The 19047-nt window shown below is 38.4% G+C and overlaps 1 protein-coding gene across 1 annotated transcript in view; it reads left to right on the top strand.

The window, feature by feature from the left end:
* CHN2 (chimerin 2) overlaps positions 1-19047 on the top strand; it is a 164422-nt gene that overhangs the window by 68299 nt on the left and 77076 nt on the right. Inside the window, exon 3 of the mRNA XM_050892000.1 lies at positions 6837-6892. Coding sequence (XP_050747957.1) covers positions 6837-6892 — 56 coding nt within the window. The remainder of the gene's footprint in view (positions 1-6836; positions 6893-19047) is intronic.

Here is a 19047-nt window from a genome sequence, read left to right as displayed (position 1 = left end):
TAGAGTGCAGTGCAGAAGTGCATATTTTATGCCTTTTTTGCTTTCTTCCAAATGTATTTTCTAATAATGTAGCACAGATCTAAGACGAAATATTGGCGTTTAAAACCCTTATTAAAGATGGCCTTTAAATTTGATCTTTTTATTTTAAACCCTTACTGGAACTTTAATGAAACTGTAGCTTTGGGTGCGGATGGGTTTTTTTTTTTTCTGTTTTCGGATACAGAACTATCTTAAGCAAAAGTCGTCTCTTTTATTGTGGCAACTTCAATGTTTCCATTAGCAAAATGGAACTACAAAAAGACAAGGATCACAGTAGTTACATGCAGGTACATGTATAATTTTAAAGACTGGAATAAACTTGTTGACTTCACTTATATGCACATTAAACTACCTTGCTGACTTCAAAGACATCACCTCTGTGTTACCTGAGAATGACATTCTGCCTCAGAATGGACTGGGATTTTTTCAACCAAAATTTGAGTATGCCATTAAATTACAAAAATTGCTTCTCAGAACACTGTTTTCTAGAGACCTTTTGTTGTTGTTGTTGTTGCAGTATTTTGAATGTATAGGAAAAACCTCCTGAAGAGTCAGCAAGAGTGTATTGATTTGAGTTGGACCATTCCAGTGTACTTTGCTGGGTACTTGGAAAGAAGCAGACACTTGAGAGGGTTTTTTTAGAAGAGGAACCTGGCTTACTCAAAAGCAATGGAGAAGCTCCCATTGACTCTGATGAGACCAGGATTTGAAATGACAGATGTTTCCTTTTTTGCAGGAAGTTTTCATTAAAAAGTCAGGGAATAAGCACATGCCTTTACTTACCTTCTCTTAGTTGCCCCACTGGCACAGCAGACAGATCACTGCATGCAGTGAAAAAGTTTGGTTACTTTTGCCTGATAGCTTACACATAGTCCAAGGAAACTTTTTTTAAAATTAAAAAAAACCAGAATGAACTAATAGAATATGAATATATAATTTCCTATTCACATATATGTAGGATGCCAATATTGTGGTAATGACAAAGTCGTGGCCTCAGCATCTGAACCCCATGCATGAATGACCTTGGAAAAAGTTACACTGCTCAAAAATGCAGAAAATAGTTTAAGGTTACAGAGATTTACTGCTGAGACTGCTTTGCCACAGACATACGTTTTTCATTGCGATGTTAGGTAATGTATGCTTCTTTACTCTGCTGGAAAACTCCCAATCTGGTAAATTAATTATAGAGGTTATGTCCAACAATAGCATTAGTCTATGATGCAATCTACTGTCCTGTCTCATCACAGTTTTAACTTAGTGTATGTATTTCACTCTTAGCAGTTTGTGTTTACTGCCTATTTAACAATTATTTTCAGTGTATTTTAGCTAGTAACTTTTAAAGTTTGCTAACACACTATTAAGATACTTTGCATACAGTTTTGATTTCTTTTTTAAGTCCTGGATAAATTCAGGTGCACTATGTTGCCTTTTATTGACGTCATGTTCAAGGCTTCAATGCTTCTAGCTTCTCAACAAAGGCAGTTTTTCCTGTTTATGCAGGCAAAGTATTCAAATAAACAGTATGGCACATATCCATGGGCAAATGCTGATCAAAGTGGAGCAGCTTTCAGAATCCAAGCGTAATGTACAAGCTTGTTTCAGCTGTCTTTGGAAAAGATGGATGCTTCTAATGCAGAAGATCCTCACTGACTGATGAAGAATTGTTAGAAGGTACATAGGTTTCACAGATTACAAGGTTTTTCAGACTTTTTCCAGTAGCCCTGGGACACAGAGAATAAAAGAAATGGCAAGAATAATTTTGTATTACCAGGAAGGGACTTGGGGAAAAAATCTGGAAAGTTGCCAGCAGGCAGCAGTCTCTAGGCAGTGGATTTGATTGCATTTATACCTGAGTAACAGATCAACAAATAAATATCCAATAACAGATTTCTTTTTGTAGTCTGCTGTATGTTAGGAATATTATACGAAATGGCATTTTGCCTTTCTACCATCACTGAGGTAGGAAAGAAAGGAAGGTAAGAATCACAGACGTGGATTGGCAGGGGCTTCTGGGGTGAGCTGATCGGGCTTCCCGCTTAAAGCACGACTATTGTCGGCTCTAGAGCAGAACAGCCATGGCTTTATCTAGCTGAGTCCTGAAAAACTTCAGGGATGGAACCTCTGCCACCTTTGTGGGTAACCTGCTCCAGTGCTGCACTGCCCTCTTAGAGCAGAACCAATGATCTTACCTGCTTCATATGATGAGTAGGCAATTTGTTTGACTGCTGAAACAGTGTAGTCATTTTTGACTTCCAGCTACAGCACATACGTGCTTGAGTTTTGAAGAGATGTAAACGCGCTCATTTTCTCGTTTTACCACTGTTGAGATTGGCATGTGCTAAGCAAGTCTAATGTCAACGCCACTTCAATGTTTATTTGCATTATTTAAGATCAGTACGCTGGTGTGAAGCAATGTGGCAAGGCGCAGAGTATCAGCTGATGCCATGCTTCAGCTCCTAACAAAGTTTCCCTGCCTTCTGCCCTTCAGCAAATAATAAGCACAGTGTCTGAGACTCAGTTTTGTTAGAAATTAAGGCTTTATTTCAGCCAGGCACTTAGGTTCCTAATTAAGCATGTGAGTAATCCCACAGAAATAGGACAGCTCATATTGTTCAAGCTCAGCATGTGGATAAATGCCTGACTGAGATGAGGCCAAGGAGGTAAAACTAAGGAACGCTATGAAACGTTCTCAGAGAGAAGGCAGTATGTTTCTTTGCTGCTTTATAAAAGCGATGATAGGAATTTTTCCCCTCCGTTGGAGCATCACTGAACACTAGTCATAGGTGAGTTAAAGGAGAAAGCTTGAGTTCCTGACACACTGCAGAATGAAAAAAGTATGAAGAAATTGGTGGTAGTCCTTCTTCCCTGGCAGAAAAGGTGTAAGTGTTGATTTTTGCATGTCATCCTTTGTTTCTTAGGCAGATCAGATTTCGGAATTAGACAGTTCTTTCTAAAATATATCGTAGATTTTCCCTTATTCATCCCATGAGACAAGACTCGTCGTCTAGCAGGAACAAAAGAGAGATGTATATTCTAACTAGTTACTTTACATCTCAAAGAAACGTTCCCCTAGAAATTCAATAATAAATTAAAGTTTTGTTAACTTTGTAAGTTCCCAGGTGATTATGATAGTATGAATGCTGGCAAACTATCTGAATTATAAAACTTGTAAAGATGTTCAAGGGCCAATTAAAAGCTACTGCATTTTTCTATTGCAGTGCTGCATTTTGGTCTAGTATTTAGTGTGTATTATTACTGTGCCTTTCATTTGTATCTGATGGTGAACAAAAAGCTACTTGCAGTCTGATGCTGTTCTCTAAGCAGTAATAATACAGTTTCTTTTTGCATGCAGTTGACTTTTTATGAGGTTAATTTTCTCAGGGCTAAAATAATAATGCATCATTATGTTCAAGTGTCATCTTTTTTGTGATCACAGGGGATTTGTCTCTAACCTGCCTGTCAGTTCTAAATGCTGGAATAGACTGGGTCAGATGTCAATCACTGCTTACCACTGTATTAAATAAGTGTGTTTTTCTATTATTTCAGTTAACCATATCCTTATACGTTGGATTCTGTTTTAAGATTTTCAGAGTTGGAGGGGGGAGAATGAGGCAGAAGGGCAAGGCTTGTTTGTCATTCGAGCAAGTAAGCGAGGGGCATGTGCTTTCTGAACTTCTCACTATCCCCTGGACTCTGCTGGGGTCTCAGCAATGTCAGTCAGAGTGTGAGTGCCCAGCACTTTGGAAAAAGTATATAATGAAATTGGGCAGAGCTGCAGGATGTTCAGCACTTCTGAAAATGAGGTCACTTAATGAGGTGTCTACGCTCATTGGAACTTAGCTGTAGGGCACATTTTTCTCAAGTCACCTTAGCCATAATACTGTGCTTGTATTCATAGCCCATTAGCAGGCTTTCATATAGCAATCATTTGAAGCAGAAACAGGAGAGAACCTTTCTAAAGAAGAACACAGCTTTTGGTAGGGTCACACTTGCTTTGCTCCTTAATACTTTAGTCTGTGAGATACTGCCTTTTCCTAGTTTTTCATTTATCTCCACTTTCACTGTTGTTTTACCTCCTCCACCCTTGCCTTGCTGTGTGTCTTTTCTGGGTATCCTTGGCAGCTGTGTGCCTATCTGTCTCTTCTCTGTTGTTTGTCTCCCGTTGAACTGCTTGTCGTCCCTTACCACGAGGCCACTGGTGGTTCTTAGTCCTTTCTTTCTGTTCCCAATCTGTCTTCTCTCCCTCCATCTAATGGTTCTGCATGTCTCTCCACTAGTTCCACTGGGTTGTCTTTCTGTCAGTTTAATGTCTTTCAATTTAAAGCTCATATGGCCAAATCCAAATTCTTTATCTTTCCCAGGAAACCATTTCCCATTCATGATGTTTTCTGTGATTACCACCATTCACGCTCTCAATCATGCTTGTTATTTGGGGACGTTTTCTCATCCTGCACATTTAAGACAGCATATAATTTATTATTTTTATTATTTATTTGTATAGTAATAATCTTACTACATTTTCCTCTGATGTATTTCTAAATCAGATATCTTTCTCAGTTCAGTTTATTGTGTAGATTAATTACCCATGCCTCTCTGAGAATGACAGCAACCTTTTCCAGTCTATTCAAAATACAGTTGTTAAGATGATTTGTCTTCCTTGCATTCGTCATGAATCCCTGCACTGATTCATCCCATTGCATCCTATCAGCATCCAGTTTTTTGTGTTTGCTTTCAAGTCTTTCGTATATCTGCCCTCTCCTGTTAGTCATTCCTTCCTTTGTTTTGTGAAATGCTGACTCTTTTCCCCACCCTTGCTTCTCCAGTGCTATCAGCCTCAGAGATTCTTTTGGTCATTTCAGAGAGTTCTTTGCTTTTCTCATTTCTTATAAATGCAGCACATCACAAGATAGGCCTCCTATGTGTTCTTCAGACCAACTTGTTTTGCACCACAGCTATCAAGGTTATCTTAGAAACAGCTCCACTAGCTTAATTTGCTATGTCAGTTAATATTTAACAGGTTTGATTATTGAAAATAGGATTTTTATGAAGTATGATTTTTCAATTAAAATTTAAATTAATAAATTGGGGAAACAGCTCTTTTACTCTAAATGGGATGCAATCATATTCTTGCAATATTTTGAATCCTTAGAGTTCCTTCTCTCCACTGGAAATGTATGGGGGAAGAAAAAAGTTACTATTTTCCTGTTGGATATGTTTAGTATTAAGCATCAGTAACTTGCTGAATCAGTGGTGATGCTGATTTCAGACATTCAGAAATAGACTCTAAAACCATGATATTGGGCTCCAGAATAATCAGAGTTTTGAAAAATGATCTGTGATGTTGAAGCAAAATTTTCATGCTTTGCTTGGCAATTCTTTTGGATACACAACTTGTTTCATCACAAAAGAGTAAAAGGAAGGCTTTGAATCTTAGTCACACAATTGCAAGAGGTAAGAAAGACCACAAGTTATCATGAATCTTGTGCAAAAGTAGTGGCAGATCTGGCAGTGCTGAATGATGCAGATTAAATCCAAAGCCTTAGTGCAAATTCAGAGCTGGATCACATCCATATGCATTAAAACTGATAGGGAATATAAGAAATCATGAACTCTCTTTCTGTGCCCCTCCGAGGAACCAGGGATGAAGGCTGGGTTGGGAAAAAGAGAGGTTATGGTTTTTTCCACTTTGACCTTAGCAGAGAACAGAAGCCCCCAAAGCTTTCACATCCCCTGAGTGACAAACTTGGGTGCAAGCCGAGGACTTCCCCACTTCTCAGATTTCATTGCTCCTAGCCCCATTTAAAGAGAAGGTGCAGAAGGTGGGAGAAGGTGCTGAAGAGTAACTCCTACCATTTCAATTCACTTTCTGCAACAGGGCTTCTGTGTTTATCAAATCTACAGGCATTTATATTCCTCCCATAATCTACCACCCTTCGGGGCATAATTCTGAGCTTGACAAGCATCATGAAGAGCCCTGTCCTAGAAACTGGGTCTTTTAAAAAAATTCATAGACACCACATGATCTTTCCAAATACAAGAAGGTCAGCATATAGAAGGCCTTTCTCGAGGGAGGTAATCCAAACCTCTGGGATTTTTACTGGAGTTACAGAGAGACAGTCTGTCTGCGCTGGAATTGATTACTGTCATTGCATGTCAGCTTCTTCTCACGACTCTGGAGTGGAAAGGAAGGAGAGGATCTCATTAAATACATGCAGCAAAGAGGCTGGGGGCCAGGGTTCAGCAACTACCCCTAGCCTCAGGTCTCCCTCCTCCAGCCCTCAGAAGATTCGTAAAATTGATCCAGGGCCATTTGAATAGGGCATAATTGCTCTGAAAGGAATGTTTGCTTGCTCGTCAGTAATTACCAGCAAATCTTGGAATAAGTTGTGGGATTGTGGTGAACCCTTTCGAACGTGCTAAACTTTTTCTTGGCCTATCCAAAAAGCCACTGGTGTTACTGGTAAGCAATCTGTTCTTGAGTTGTTACAGCATGGTATATGCAAAAGTGAGATTTTATCCTGAGATGCACCTAATAAATCTTTCTAGCTAGTCTTCCCTGGTATAGAAATGTAATGACAAGTACAAAAGGAGATAATACTTCTAAAACTTAAACCAATGATCAGGTCAACAACCGTTTTTCAAATAAATGACTTAGATACACTGAAATACCTCCGTTTGCTGTCCTTTTCTTTACATTTGCATTTTTCTCTGCAGCCTCTAGCTAAAAAGACTCATCTGAATAAAAGTTTGTGTATGTTGCCATCTTCTAATGATCTGTACGTTTTTGTGTTTGACAGTGTACCAATTGCAACAAGAGGCACCACGTCCCAAGAGAATCATCTGTCCTCGGGAGGTCAGTTCTTCTTTTGCTCTACCTTGTTAAATCTGAATTGTCAGCAGCATATGATTACCAAAAAATCTTTTGTACAGTCTGCAGGTAGTATTTGGTTTGATTTTTCTAAGCCATTATTTTATATAATCATTTTTCTTAAGGTTGATTAATTAAAGCAGATTAATATTTGTTAATTAGGCATGGAGGCCTCATTCTACCACTAGAAGCCCCTTCATTAGACAAATGTTCATTAATCATGGCTTAGTGTGCTTTTCTGTATACTACCTGAAGTTTTGTGTTTCCTTGTCAAAATGAAGTTGTATTTTCTTCCTGCATCTGCATATTAATGTCTGCGTGATATGTTTCAACATGATACATGTAGCTCCAGTTTGTTGAATGCATTCTGCCAAGGATTATGTTCAAGTTAAAATACTGAAGTGACAGCCAGAGATCTTGGTTCCGTCACAGAAACTTTAAAGATCATAGGATATTTAGAAATCTATAGGGCTGCAGGTTTGGCTGAGTCATCTTGTCTCCCTGTTTTCTTTTTCTGTATTTCTCCATTTCTACTTAGTTAAATATGTCAGTTCATCAACCTGCATGGCATAATAGTAATGGAGAACATATGTAGATGTCTCTGCTCAATCAATAAAACTGTGATAGCTTTATCTTCTATAATGTCAGGGACAAATTTTGTGCAAATAGACATGTAATGCTAGTAGCAGAAATACCAAACACATGAAGTGATTGCACAAGGTATAAAAGACGATGTGAAAGAAGATAGAAATTGTGGTTCATCGGCACGATATATAGCTCTACTCTCAAACATCATCCTGCGCTCTGACCTGCTTCCCACACTGTCTACCCATCGAAGTAGAGCCCTAGCACAGCGTCTGTCAAATATTAACAGATACAGTCTCAAAACAGTTTTGTGTGGGGCAGGAGGTTTTGTACCAAGGCACAGGTGGTTGCGCAGCGTCATGAAGAAGATCCATTGCGAAGCCAGGAATTGAATCCAGTTTTCCTGAGTCCACCCAGCGCCTTAACTAAAAGGCCATTGCATTTTTCTCTCAAGTGCCATCTACCAGTTGTTTTAGGGCAGGGAGAGCAGGGTCTTGGCCTCAGACTGGAAGTCTTCAAGCCCTGTCAGTTCGGGATGGTCCCAAGACATATACGCAGGATGCTAAGGGCAAGCAAAACACCAGAGTGGGCGAACCCTCATGTCATCCTTTCTCCTTGTCAAAGACAAGGCTCGGGGAGTAGGAGCATGCTGTAGCCCTGTGGGACTTCAGTGCATCTGTGCTGAAGGGTTTTAACAAGATCTTCCTCTCCGAAATTCTCACACAAAACAAATGACAGGTAGGTCTCTGTGGCTGGTATTCTCTAAAGGAGAGGACATTAAGGTTTTTACTAAATGAATATCACATAACAGGTATTAAACTAGTAGTGGTATAGTTGAAAATAGTTAAGGTAAGCAATTTATTTACTTCCAGTGCGGCCTTAGAGGAGTTTCTCACTTTGTGTGAGGTAATAGTTTATCTAATATTTTATTGATCTGTTTCATACTGGAACTACTTTGAGGAAGAACTTATCTTGAGAAAATCTGATTAATAAGCATTGAATGCTTAGGAACCCTTGTCTACAATTTGAACTCATCTTTGTGGGGATACAAGTGACTTAGTCTGAATAAGTTTAATCCAAAAATATGTTATGCTAACTCAAATTAAAGCATTTTTTTAGCTTTCCTCCATGAGTGAAAATTTGAATCAAGGTAAAATGTGCTTTTAAAGTGGAGTAGCAATTGTATTCTTGTTCTAGAAACAAGATTATCTATACAAGTAAGTGGAGTAAATGTGCAGCTGTGAACTCTTTACCAGTGTGCTGTATTGAACTTATCTCCTTAGACTCAAGAACACATTATGTACAACTGAAGTTATCCTTTGCTCCCTTTGCCTGATGTTTAAAGACCATACATATTTACTGCCTATTCAGGTCACTTCCAAAGATTTGCAGAAAGAAGCTAAGATCATATTATATTAACCAAATTAATATGTAATTGGCAAAGCAGTACATAACAAAATAAGTAAAAAATGTCTGATTCACATAATCTGGGTTTGGTTCTGACTCATGAACCATTTTTAGTGGCTCACTTCACAGACTGAAGAGTCCTATTTTGATTTGTTTTGATTTTTTTTAAATTTAGTTAAACGGCTGAAAATAAGAGACTTTATTCAGGGGTAGGTATATAAAGCAGTATGAATTCCCACAAATGTGATCTTTGGTTGACTTCTTGTTACTTGGATTTTGAATCTTTGTGTAGCTCAACTGTATGTGTTCACAACCTGATTGCTAGAAACGCAGATTCTCTGACGCAAGAGCCAAAAAACACTACAGCACTGATGATGTGCTTTATTTTTACATATAGCTGGGGAGGTGAGAGCAGGTAGGGTGTCCTGATACCTAGCTTGCTCCTTGTGGTTCATATTATCAGTTTTATATAAAGTCGAACTACATACTGGTTTTATAGAGCATCACAGATTATTTTAGAGAGAAAATTCAGCACTATGTTCCTATGGCACCTATTAGCTTTTCCTTAGCACACAGACTGTAAGGTGGATGTTTTGGGGTTGTTTTTCTTGATTCTAGCTTGACTTCAGTGTAATCTGATGATTGTATAGGCTTGCCTCACTAAAGATGGTGTCTTATTAATCCTAAATTTCTGTCAGTTATGTAGAAAGACCTCAAAATCTAATTTTGTGTTGTGTATATGAAAATATATTAATTGACAATACGATAGTTATTTAGTATGCAACGTGATGCTCATCCAACATCTGGAGAGCAGGTGTCAGCAGGATGTGTGACTGATGGGGGAAAGATTTATCTCTGTGTGCATATTATAGGAACTGGACTTTGTTGAGGGTGTTCTCTTGTATAATTTAGGATTCACACTGCTTCAGACAAATGTAAAAATTGCAAATAATTTTAAATCCTTCATGCTTATGGGAAGATATCTTTCACTCATAATTGCCAAATTCTGTACTATTCGCAAGGAAATTGAAGCAGCTGGTGCAAACAAAATCTGTAACACCAACAGATAAACTTGTGAAGGGTTGGAGTTTTTTTTTTTGCTCTCACCACTTGGCATTTTCATCATTCCTCCATGTTTTCCATTGCCATCTTCCACATTCTCCGCATTCATTTGCTCTTCCATTACCTCTCTGTTACTCCATAGTCACAGGGGTTTTAGCCTCAGATCTCTGCAGTTCTACCATCTGATTTCTTGATTAACTATACTGTGGAGACAGAAATCACCTCTGCTGATATGCAAACCACCAGACTAAAAGCTGGGACTGTAAATAAAACATGAACGTTTATATCTTTGTGTCTTTGGGCTTCGCTATCATGATTTTCCTTTTCTTTTTTTTTTGCCTGCATAAATATCTTGTCAGCGAAAGCAGGTCATTCCTGCAATGGGAATCATATTGAATGAACTGTTAGGGCTTCAGGTATCTAACGGCTTTTAATTAATCACCACTGGCAGCGGGACTAGTGTGAATATCCTATCTTTCCAATAACATTGGATTTCTGCCAATATCCTCATTTGTAACCATATTCCTTCCAGCAATGTTTTAATGATTTATTTTTTAGATAGAAAAAGTTTCGTTTAAAAGCGCCATTCAGGTGGAGGAGTAGCTTTTAAATATTGTGAAAGTGTGATGATAGGCACCAAAGAATCAGATTCGTGTTGTGAGGAAGTCATATTATAAAGCAACTTTTAGGGTTTATTGTACAGAAATACTGATAAAAAATTACATTCTCAGAAAATAATTCAAGCGTTCAACTTCCTGGTTTTATTCAAAAGTAACATTTTAAAGAATTCTTAATTTTAAGAAATATTTTGGGAGTAGACTATTCAAAGTTAAAATATCTTTTAAAGAAATGGAGGCTTTAACAAAGTAAAAGAATTAAGGAAGTATGGTGACGTTATTTGGGAATATTTTTGGTTAAACAATAGGCTTGTTGTAAATTTCCTTTGAAGAGGGAGTCTTACCTGTGAGTTTTTTGATTACTTGTGCAGAGATATTCATACCTGTGAATGCTGTTCCTGTTCTGTTCCAAGAAAGCCTTAATTGCTGACAGCAATTTTTGAGGCTGGTGTGTTTGTCTGCATTAGACCTTGCGTATTCCTAACAGTGCTTTGGCCAAGCCAGTGTCAGCAACAGTGAGAAACTCGTCTAAATTTCCCTAGTGTAGACAAAGCCTTAGAGCCCTAACTTATATTATTATGTAGAAAAATGTCAGTTAATTGCCTTCCTCGTCGTTCTGAATTCCAAATAGGTTGTGTCAGAAGCGGTAGAAATTATTGTCTAAAGGCATCAAAATTATGGTTTCTTGATTAAAAGCAAATACGATTACAAAAGGGAGAATTTTCTCTGAAAAAAAAAAAATCCCTTTTTCTTTTTGCTTAAGTGATTGTAAGAGACTAAAATAATGATGGCATATTCAGACTGTACCGCTGAGAGTCTTTCACTCTAACCATCCGGAGGGTCAGGAACTGTTTTGACCCTCTGGGTATCCATTACCCAGATATATCAAAACAAGCATATAGATAGTGGCATTTCATAGAGCATAACTGTTGAAATGGTCACTAGCAGGTTTATAGTGATATTGCCATCTTGTACGTTACTAGCAGAGAATATACAGGATCATTGCACATCTCCGAAACTGAACCACTGCAAATTATTCTTTCCTCAGTTATCCTCAAAGTTTCTTCTGAAGCATGGGATTCAAGCTAAGAACAATGCAATTAGCAGAGTATCATTTAAACAATAGCAATATTGAAAAGTGCTTTAAAAATGCTGGTTACTTTTGTCAGTCCTTTCAGGTACAAAAATGTTTTATGTTTGTACATAAGGAAAAGTTTGTGATTATGTAAGCTTGAGCAAGGTTGTTAAAATTAAGCCTTAGTAAGATGTTTGCAGAGTATATCTGACTGGATAATAAGTATTTAATCATTGCAATATGTCTTCCATGAATTCCCTTATTCCGCTCACTTAGTGACCTTTACAAGCTGAATATTTCCTCTTTCCCTCTGCCCTCATCTTTCTAAGAACAATGTCTATACTGTGGTAAAGTACTACAGAGCTGTAATAGGCATTGAAATTGGCCATAAAATTGGTGGTAAATAATGGGAGTAAATGGGAATTTTCATGGCGCTTGTTCAAATCACTCTACTGCAAAAAGTCAGACATTACCATGAGAAGGTGTCTCTTATTGTCAGTCCTGAGAGCTTATCTAAGATAATTCAGAATATTATATTATCTTTTCCTTAGAAAGAAATCTCAGAACACACACAGTGACACACCAAGAGATCCCATTAGCCAGCAATTAAGTGAAAATGAGCAGAATTGTTCTGAAACCTATTTTCATTAATGAAAATGTTTGTACATATAAGACTTAATGGAGCCTATATCTTCAAATTCTTATAATATTGCTGCTGCTTTAATTGTGTTTTTATAATCCTGTCTTTGTGATAGAAGCAAAAAGAAACAAGGAGGACACAGCAGTAGTCTGTGGGTTGCAAATGAAGTTGAAGAGTAATTTTGAATAGACATTGACAGAAGGAGGAAAGTTCTTCAGCTGAAATTTGTAGCGGAAGTAGAAAGCCTGGCTGCACTGGACGGGCCTGAAAACAGTTGAAGGCCAGGAAGGGTCTTTGGTTAAATTGGTGCAGAGGACCCGTGGAATGTTGAAATGTATTGTATGCAGCATCCCTCTAAACTGGCCGCATGCAGGTTTTCCTATTAGGTTTAAAATGTGGGTTTACACCCAATGTCATTTTTCTGTGGTATCTCGATAGTGAATTTTGTCCCACAGAATGCCTGTGATTTGCAGTAGTGGATGAAAGAAAGAAGGGAGGCTGGAATATTGCTTGCCCCAAATTCCCTTGTATTCATCACGTCAGAGAAAGTTGCCAATGTTTTTTAGCAAGGCACTTTAAGGACTGACAGGGAATCTCATCTCTCCTAGAGTCCATGAAGTCTCACCCCGCTGCAGCAGTAGGGTGGTGGAGCACTCAGACGAAGCCACGTCATCCTCATTTTAACAGTCCATTGGCTACTGAATGGAGGAGAAAGCTTTCTAATTATTCTGCAGACACGATAGTAAATATTTCATTTAAGTAGTTACAGGTAAACAAAACTAGAAGAGGTTTGTCTGTTCCACTTGAATTTCATCAAGTTTGATTTACTAATGTTCTAAGTTATGATTTGCAAATTAGACTGGTGTTCATCTTCATCAGAGGAATACGGTATGAACCAGTTGGTGCGTTTATTGATTACTGTGAAATGGAAAAGTTAAAGCCATCTTTTTGGAAGACAAGACGGCAACTTCTGACTAATGAGCACAAACTGTATGTAGCTGTCTTTATGGACTGATGAGCTTGCTAATTATCCCTCTGGCTTTGCTTGAAAGCTTCTTTGGGAAGTTTCACCTTCCTCTCCATTTTTCCTTGAAAGTGGGTGATGTGTGTGTGTCTGTGTCTGTGTTTGCGATTTTGCTATTCTCCTAATTTTTTTTTCCTTTTATCCTTGTTACATATCAGTCTTTTCATCTAGTTCTTTTTATTTTGACATGATGTCAAATGTAAGTAGTTTTCAAGCCAAAATAAATGAAAGACTGTTTCATATCTCGACCTAGATAAAGTTTATCAATAAGCCTATGTGTAGGTGAAAATGCTGTGTGCTTGTATAGATTTACATATCTGTTCCAATTTAGGCCAGTATTCCTTGTGTCTGGTTAAATAATATGTAAAAGGGGTTCTCACTGTCTCTGCTCACTGACTGATACTTGTGAGGTGTCTGGTGTCTTTTTTCAAGATTCAAGATGAGAAACACAGAGTATTGAGCAGTTGATGAATTTGTATTTCCTAATATGGATAAATATAGAAACTTCACACATCTGTCTATCTTGCTTCTTATACTTCTCGTACATGTATGTATATAGCTACACACAGAGAATGATCAGCCAGTTACATATGTCTTTTTGGAACACCGAAGAGAAGTAGGCATGAATGTGGTGGAGTTTGTATGGTTTTCAAACAAGGACTCCTGAATTTCAGGGTTCAGAATGAAAATTCAGAAGGTTTGCAATGTAGGTTTCTGTTTATCCTTTGTTTCCAAAATATTTGCATATCTGTTTGAAACACCATCATGACTAACTAATATATTCTGACACATTTTAACTGCCCTGTACAAATTAGTAAGAGAGTGTATGTGTGTGTGATAGAGATGTTTTTATGAAAAATATGTCCATAAATAGTTATCAAAATATTCAGCTTTGTTGAAATGAAAGCACCTATAAGTTACCATATTGTTCATCATTTGGGAAATAAATATTCTCCTACTTAGAATTTTGCAGAGGACCTAATAGGATCTCCACCTTTTCCAGATTCAGGAAAATAGCTAGCACTGTCTAAGCTCCCTTATTCCTGTTCAGACTTTGCAGATAGCCTGACTTAAGAGAAACATCTGTGGATCCCAAGTACAGAGCAGAAGTATTCATAAAGTCAACAACAGGAGATAAATTGAATTAATATTATTATTCCTCCTTGGATTTTTGTTTTCATCCTTCCCGTCCCCACGCAGCGATGTTCTCCCAGTGTAATGAAGTGGCAGTGCGTCTCACACCCCACGATGCTATGCAGGGGCTTGTCTAAGGTCCCCTCCTCCTCATTTTCCACCTACCCCATCCACTCTCAGTTCTGATGGGTTGTTTCCTGATTTTCCTTCCACACCTCCAGCCCATACTCGAATTTATAAACAGTCTCCAGCAGATTGGTTATAAATGTTCATTTGGCACTTTGCAAGCGCATTCACTAGGCACCTTGCTGAAGGGCTACATGTTTACATCAAATAGTAGCAGTGAGCTGGTTAGGAAGCATGGCTTTTGGGGATGCATTAGGGCAGGTGACATAACACCAATAGGTTTGTGCAGATGTACTATGGACTGTTGTGGCATGTGTCAGGAATGTTTTAGTGCTTCTCACTGGTTACAGAATTGCAAGCAGCGTTTAGAGCATTGATACGGCTTACTGCATTTATCTGCTGCTGCTGGGGATATTTTTCCTCCCATTTAAATGACTCAACACATCGTTCTTGAAAAAAGGGAGCACAGTTTAAATGCTATGTTCAAATTTTGCATCTTGCATTCAGGGTAGCATTGATATTGCTTCTTACATTTAATGGTGGACTTAGTGTGAATGGAAGCTGCATAACAAAATAGATGACTCCTGCTTTTGCTGTTGAAGTTGTTTGAACCTGACCCTGTCTCCCCTGACTATTTAGCAGCAGCCTTCTTGATTAAGATTTATTTCAATTTATTTTAGCTCATGTTCAGGAGCACATTGTTTTCTTTACTAGGTGAGAAAATATTTGTTTTTTCTTTTCTTGTTCAATCTTGCTCTTTTCTGTTAGAGCTGAATAAATACAGAAATATATTCTGGTTTAGTAACAATAGCAGATGTCCCTATTGGGGGAGATTTTTGTTACCTTCTGGAGTTTATAGTGTTTTGTCTGGTATATTGATTATTGGCTGCTGGACAGTTTGCTCAAGGTCATAGATAGGAGACAAACCCGAGTTAAAAATACCATCATAAAGGATGCCTTAAAGCTGCTCTTTGGAAAGTTTGGTACAAGCAAGTAAGCAAACAAGCAAACCCAATTCTTTTTAAATTCTTTGTCTTTAAAAATGATAGTAATAACTTTGACTGAGTGGAAATCAGCCTGTGGTAAGTGCCGCAGTAACAGTCAGAGCTGCTGAGCTTCCTGTGTTTCTTTGCGATGCGTTATCCTTCTGTGAAGGGGTTGTTATGCATCTTACCTTCTCCATAGGTTACAGCACGCCGTCAGAGCAGCGAAGTTGTGCAGCTTTGAACAGCAGTTAATAAAAGCATTCTTTGTGTTCTTCACTTTTGTCTTTCCTTTTATTTTCTTCCTACTAGCAAAGAACTCCACTCCTACCTTCTCCCCGGCACTGTAGATTTTACTGCAGAATATTTTGTTAGAAGATATCAAACACAATTTGGCGCTTTGCTATGCTGATAGATTTAAACTGAGCTTTGTTATTTAGGTAAGCGGTGACCAGTTTCTCACTTGAAGGTTTGGCTTTCTCCTCTAGAACAGTTCACTCAGTCCACTGCCTTCTCTCCTGAGAGACTCAGAGGTGGGCAGAGACATGGTATTATTGCGGGTTTATATGTGATTTATACAACCTCTTCAGTCTGCTCCCTGCTAATCCCTATCTCCTGAGAGCAGTCCAGGCAGAGATGAGGAATAGGCTGGATCATGGTATCTCAGGGCCAGAAGAAACTCAAAGAGGTTGTCATCCCTGCATCAAGAAGAGATGTTTGCATATCCTCTTCTTAAAGCTTAGACCTTCTTTAAGCTTTAATGCTTAAAGCAGACTGCCTCTGCTTATTTATTTAGTGTTTAATTATTTTTAACACTTTCCTAAGATCTAAGCTCTATCTTCTTTTTTGCAATTTAAGCCTATTACTTCTTGTCGTGTCTAGTAAGCACACAGAGAACAAATTCTTTTATTTCCTCTTGAAAGCGACCTTTTTCCTACCTGTCTGCTACAACCCCTCTCTGTCTTCTTTTCTTTAGGCCAATCTCTTTTCATGTCTTTCACAGTTGCTAAATCCCTGCTCACTCCAGTTATTTGCTCCAGTCTTCCTTGAGATGTGGTGCCCAACCCTACACTCAGTATTCCAGCTAAAGGCTTTCTGAGCGGACATTGCAAGGAGAGCATTACTCTAAGGTGTCTTGTTGGCTGCACTCTTGTTTTTACACCCCAGTATGATGTTCTGGTTTTAGCAGTTTTTGCAACAGCCAGCATCAGTGATTCATGTTCATTTTATGATCTGTAACGATGTCAGGATCGTTTTCTGCAGAGACCTGCCTAGTCGTTGCCCCTCTGGTATTTTGAATGATTTTGACATCTTGCTCCCAGCTGCTTTCTTGGAGGCACCGTAGTCCCTCACTGTCACGTGGCTGAATGTGCATCCATCGAGCGGCCGTAACACTGGCATCCCCATGGCTCTGTGACTGCATGACAACAGGAGATGCAGACTTCCAAAACTATTCATGTCACCTTTCTGGAGAGCCTCAGAAACATGGGCAGCGCAGGTGAAATGTGTTCTGGGGGCCTGTGCATCGCTAGTTTCTTTCTGAGGAATGTCTTTGCTCCTCCCTCACCACACAGCCAAAGTACATGAACATACTCATGAAGTTACGTGTGCTGGATAGGGTTGTCATATGAAGCGTGTCCTATCAGTCATGCTGAATGCCATTGACTGAAAATCTTAGGGGAGAAGACCATCTTTTCATTATGTATGTACATAGTGAGTGTCTATAATTGGCCTGTCCTTGGCCGGGGAGTACAGATGTTATGTTGCTGCTACTCCTACTAACAAAATTAGCAACAGGCTTTATGATATGATACTTTTCGCAAAACCAAGAGTTGCTTCTCTTTGAAACCACTGGTGCCAGAGAGCCTGATAAGGTAATAGTAAGAAAGGGGTAAAAAGGTAGTAAAAAAGGTAGATAAATATTTCTCTTCAAAAAGAATGTTCTCCCAATTTAAATTGCTTAAGAGTCATTGATGTGAAATAATTTGTCCTATTTGGAGGGAAAGTTAGGCACACTAACTGATCTAAGTAGCAATTTCTTTAAGAAAAATTTGGAGGCAAAAAAATTACAGAAATAATGAAATACAACATAGTTTTTTACTTCATTCCATTTAATGGGGGCTTACAGTCTTCCTTAATCCTTTTCAGTTGTTGATTGTAAGGCTAAAGTTTGCAGTTGGCTTATGACAATTCTGCCAAAAGCTGAACAATTTGGACAACAAACTCCTTTTCTGTACAGTCTGCTTTTACTGGGCTTGTCTTGAAAGCTTCTCTTCCAACTCTTCTATTTCTCTTTATGTCAAACTGAGCTGAAAAACGTATTTATATCTAGTCAACTAGAATTACTGAAAAATAATTAGGATTGTTCCAAACAGAAAATATATCAGATTAAACTTCCTTTGGGAAAATGCCTCACTGCCTGCTCTGAGCGAAAACACTGACGTTATTAACTCTTGGATCTTGTTTCTCTGCTTTTTCTGAGAGAAGAACAGAGCGCCAGGTGCAGCTACCCACCTTATTGTTTCCCTTCCCCTTTTATATTCTCTTCATGGATGTTTTAAGGCAGTGGTTGAAATAGGTAGATATACAATGTTATGCCATGCTGGCCCTTCTGAATTACAGACAGATTGCTGTCCTAGAGGGATTTCTAAATTTTCATTCCAACATTTCTAGATTTCTGCTTTGACCACTGGATAAGGAAATATGTCTTGTGCAATGAAGCTGAAGAGAAATCAAGTTTTTCTGAAATTAGAGTTATCTTATTTCTGTGGTAGTACTTCCGCAGAAAGAATTCTTCAGGGTATCTTCAAATCTTCAGTTCAGTGTGGCTTGGATGTCAATGCTTGCAATGAAAATCTATCACATTAGGGGATGCTCACCTCCTGCCTGCATGATTCCCAGTAGTTTTGTGATGAGTTATCTTGCGGAGTGGTGTAGGATTTTAATACAATAATCTGTACATTAGCAGGAGTATGTCATGCCAGGGCTAAACCATCCTGGCCAAAAGAGGAGCCACAAATCCCAGGGCATTAAAATTCAGTAAACTTCAAAATTATGTAAAAGTAATATATTGAATTAGTTTAGATAGCTAGTGTATTTTTTTGAAGAAGACTTACTTCCTTCTCAGTGCTGACTTCAAACCCCAGTACAACGAACTCCACACCTTGAAGAATATGCTGTAACATTGCAAAAAAAACTTGTAAAACTAGACTAAGTGTACAAGTCAGGGATTTTTTTTGGGGTGGGGAGAAACAATTAGGTTTGGCAGGCTGGGAGTCAAGGCTGGAGTATGCAGAGTCTCTCAAACATGAGCTTCCAAAGGCCTTTGGAGAGTGCCAGGAGAGCTGTGCTGGGTTTCATTTCTCTTTGAGCATACTTCAGGATTAGATGTCATTGAATGTTACTGGCTTTGTAAGAGTACTGGATTAGTAGTGATTTAGGCTGTTTCACCATACATCTTATTTCCTGATTAACTTGACTTTAGTTT

The sequence above is a fragment of the Gymnogyps californianus genome, chromosome 2 (assembly GCF_018139145.2).
Source record: "Gymnogyps californianus isolate 813 chromosome 2, ASM1813914v2, whole genome shotgun sequence".
NCBI lineage: Eukaryota > Metazoa > Chordata > Aves > Accipitriformes > Cathartidae > Gymnogyps > Gymnogyps californianus.
This window is presented reverse-complemented; position numbering and strand designations above follow the sequence as displayed.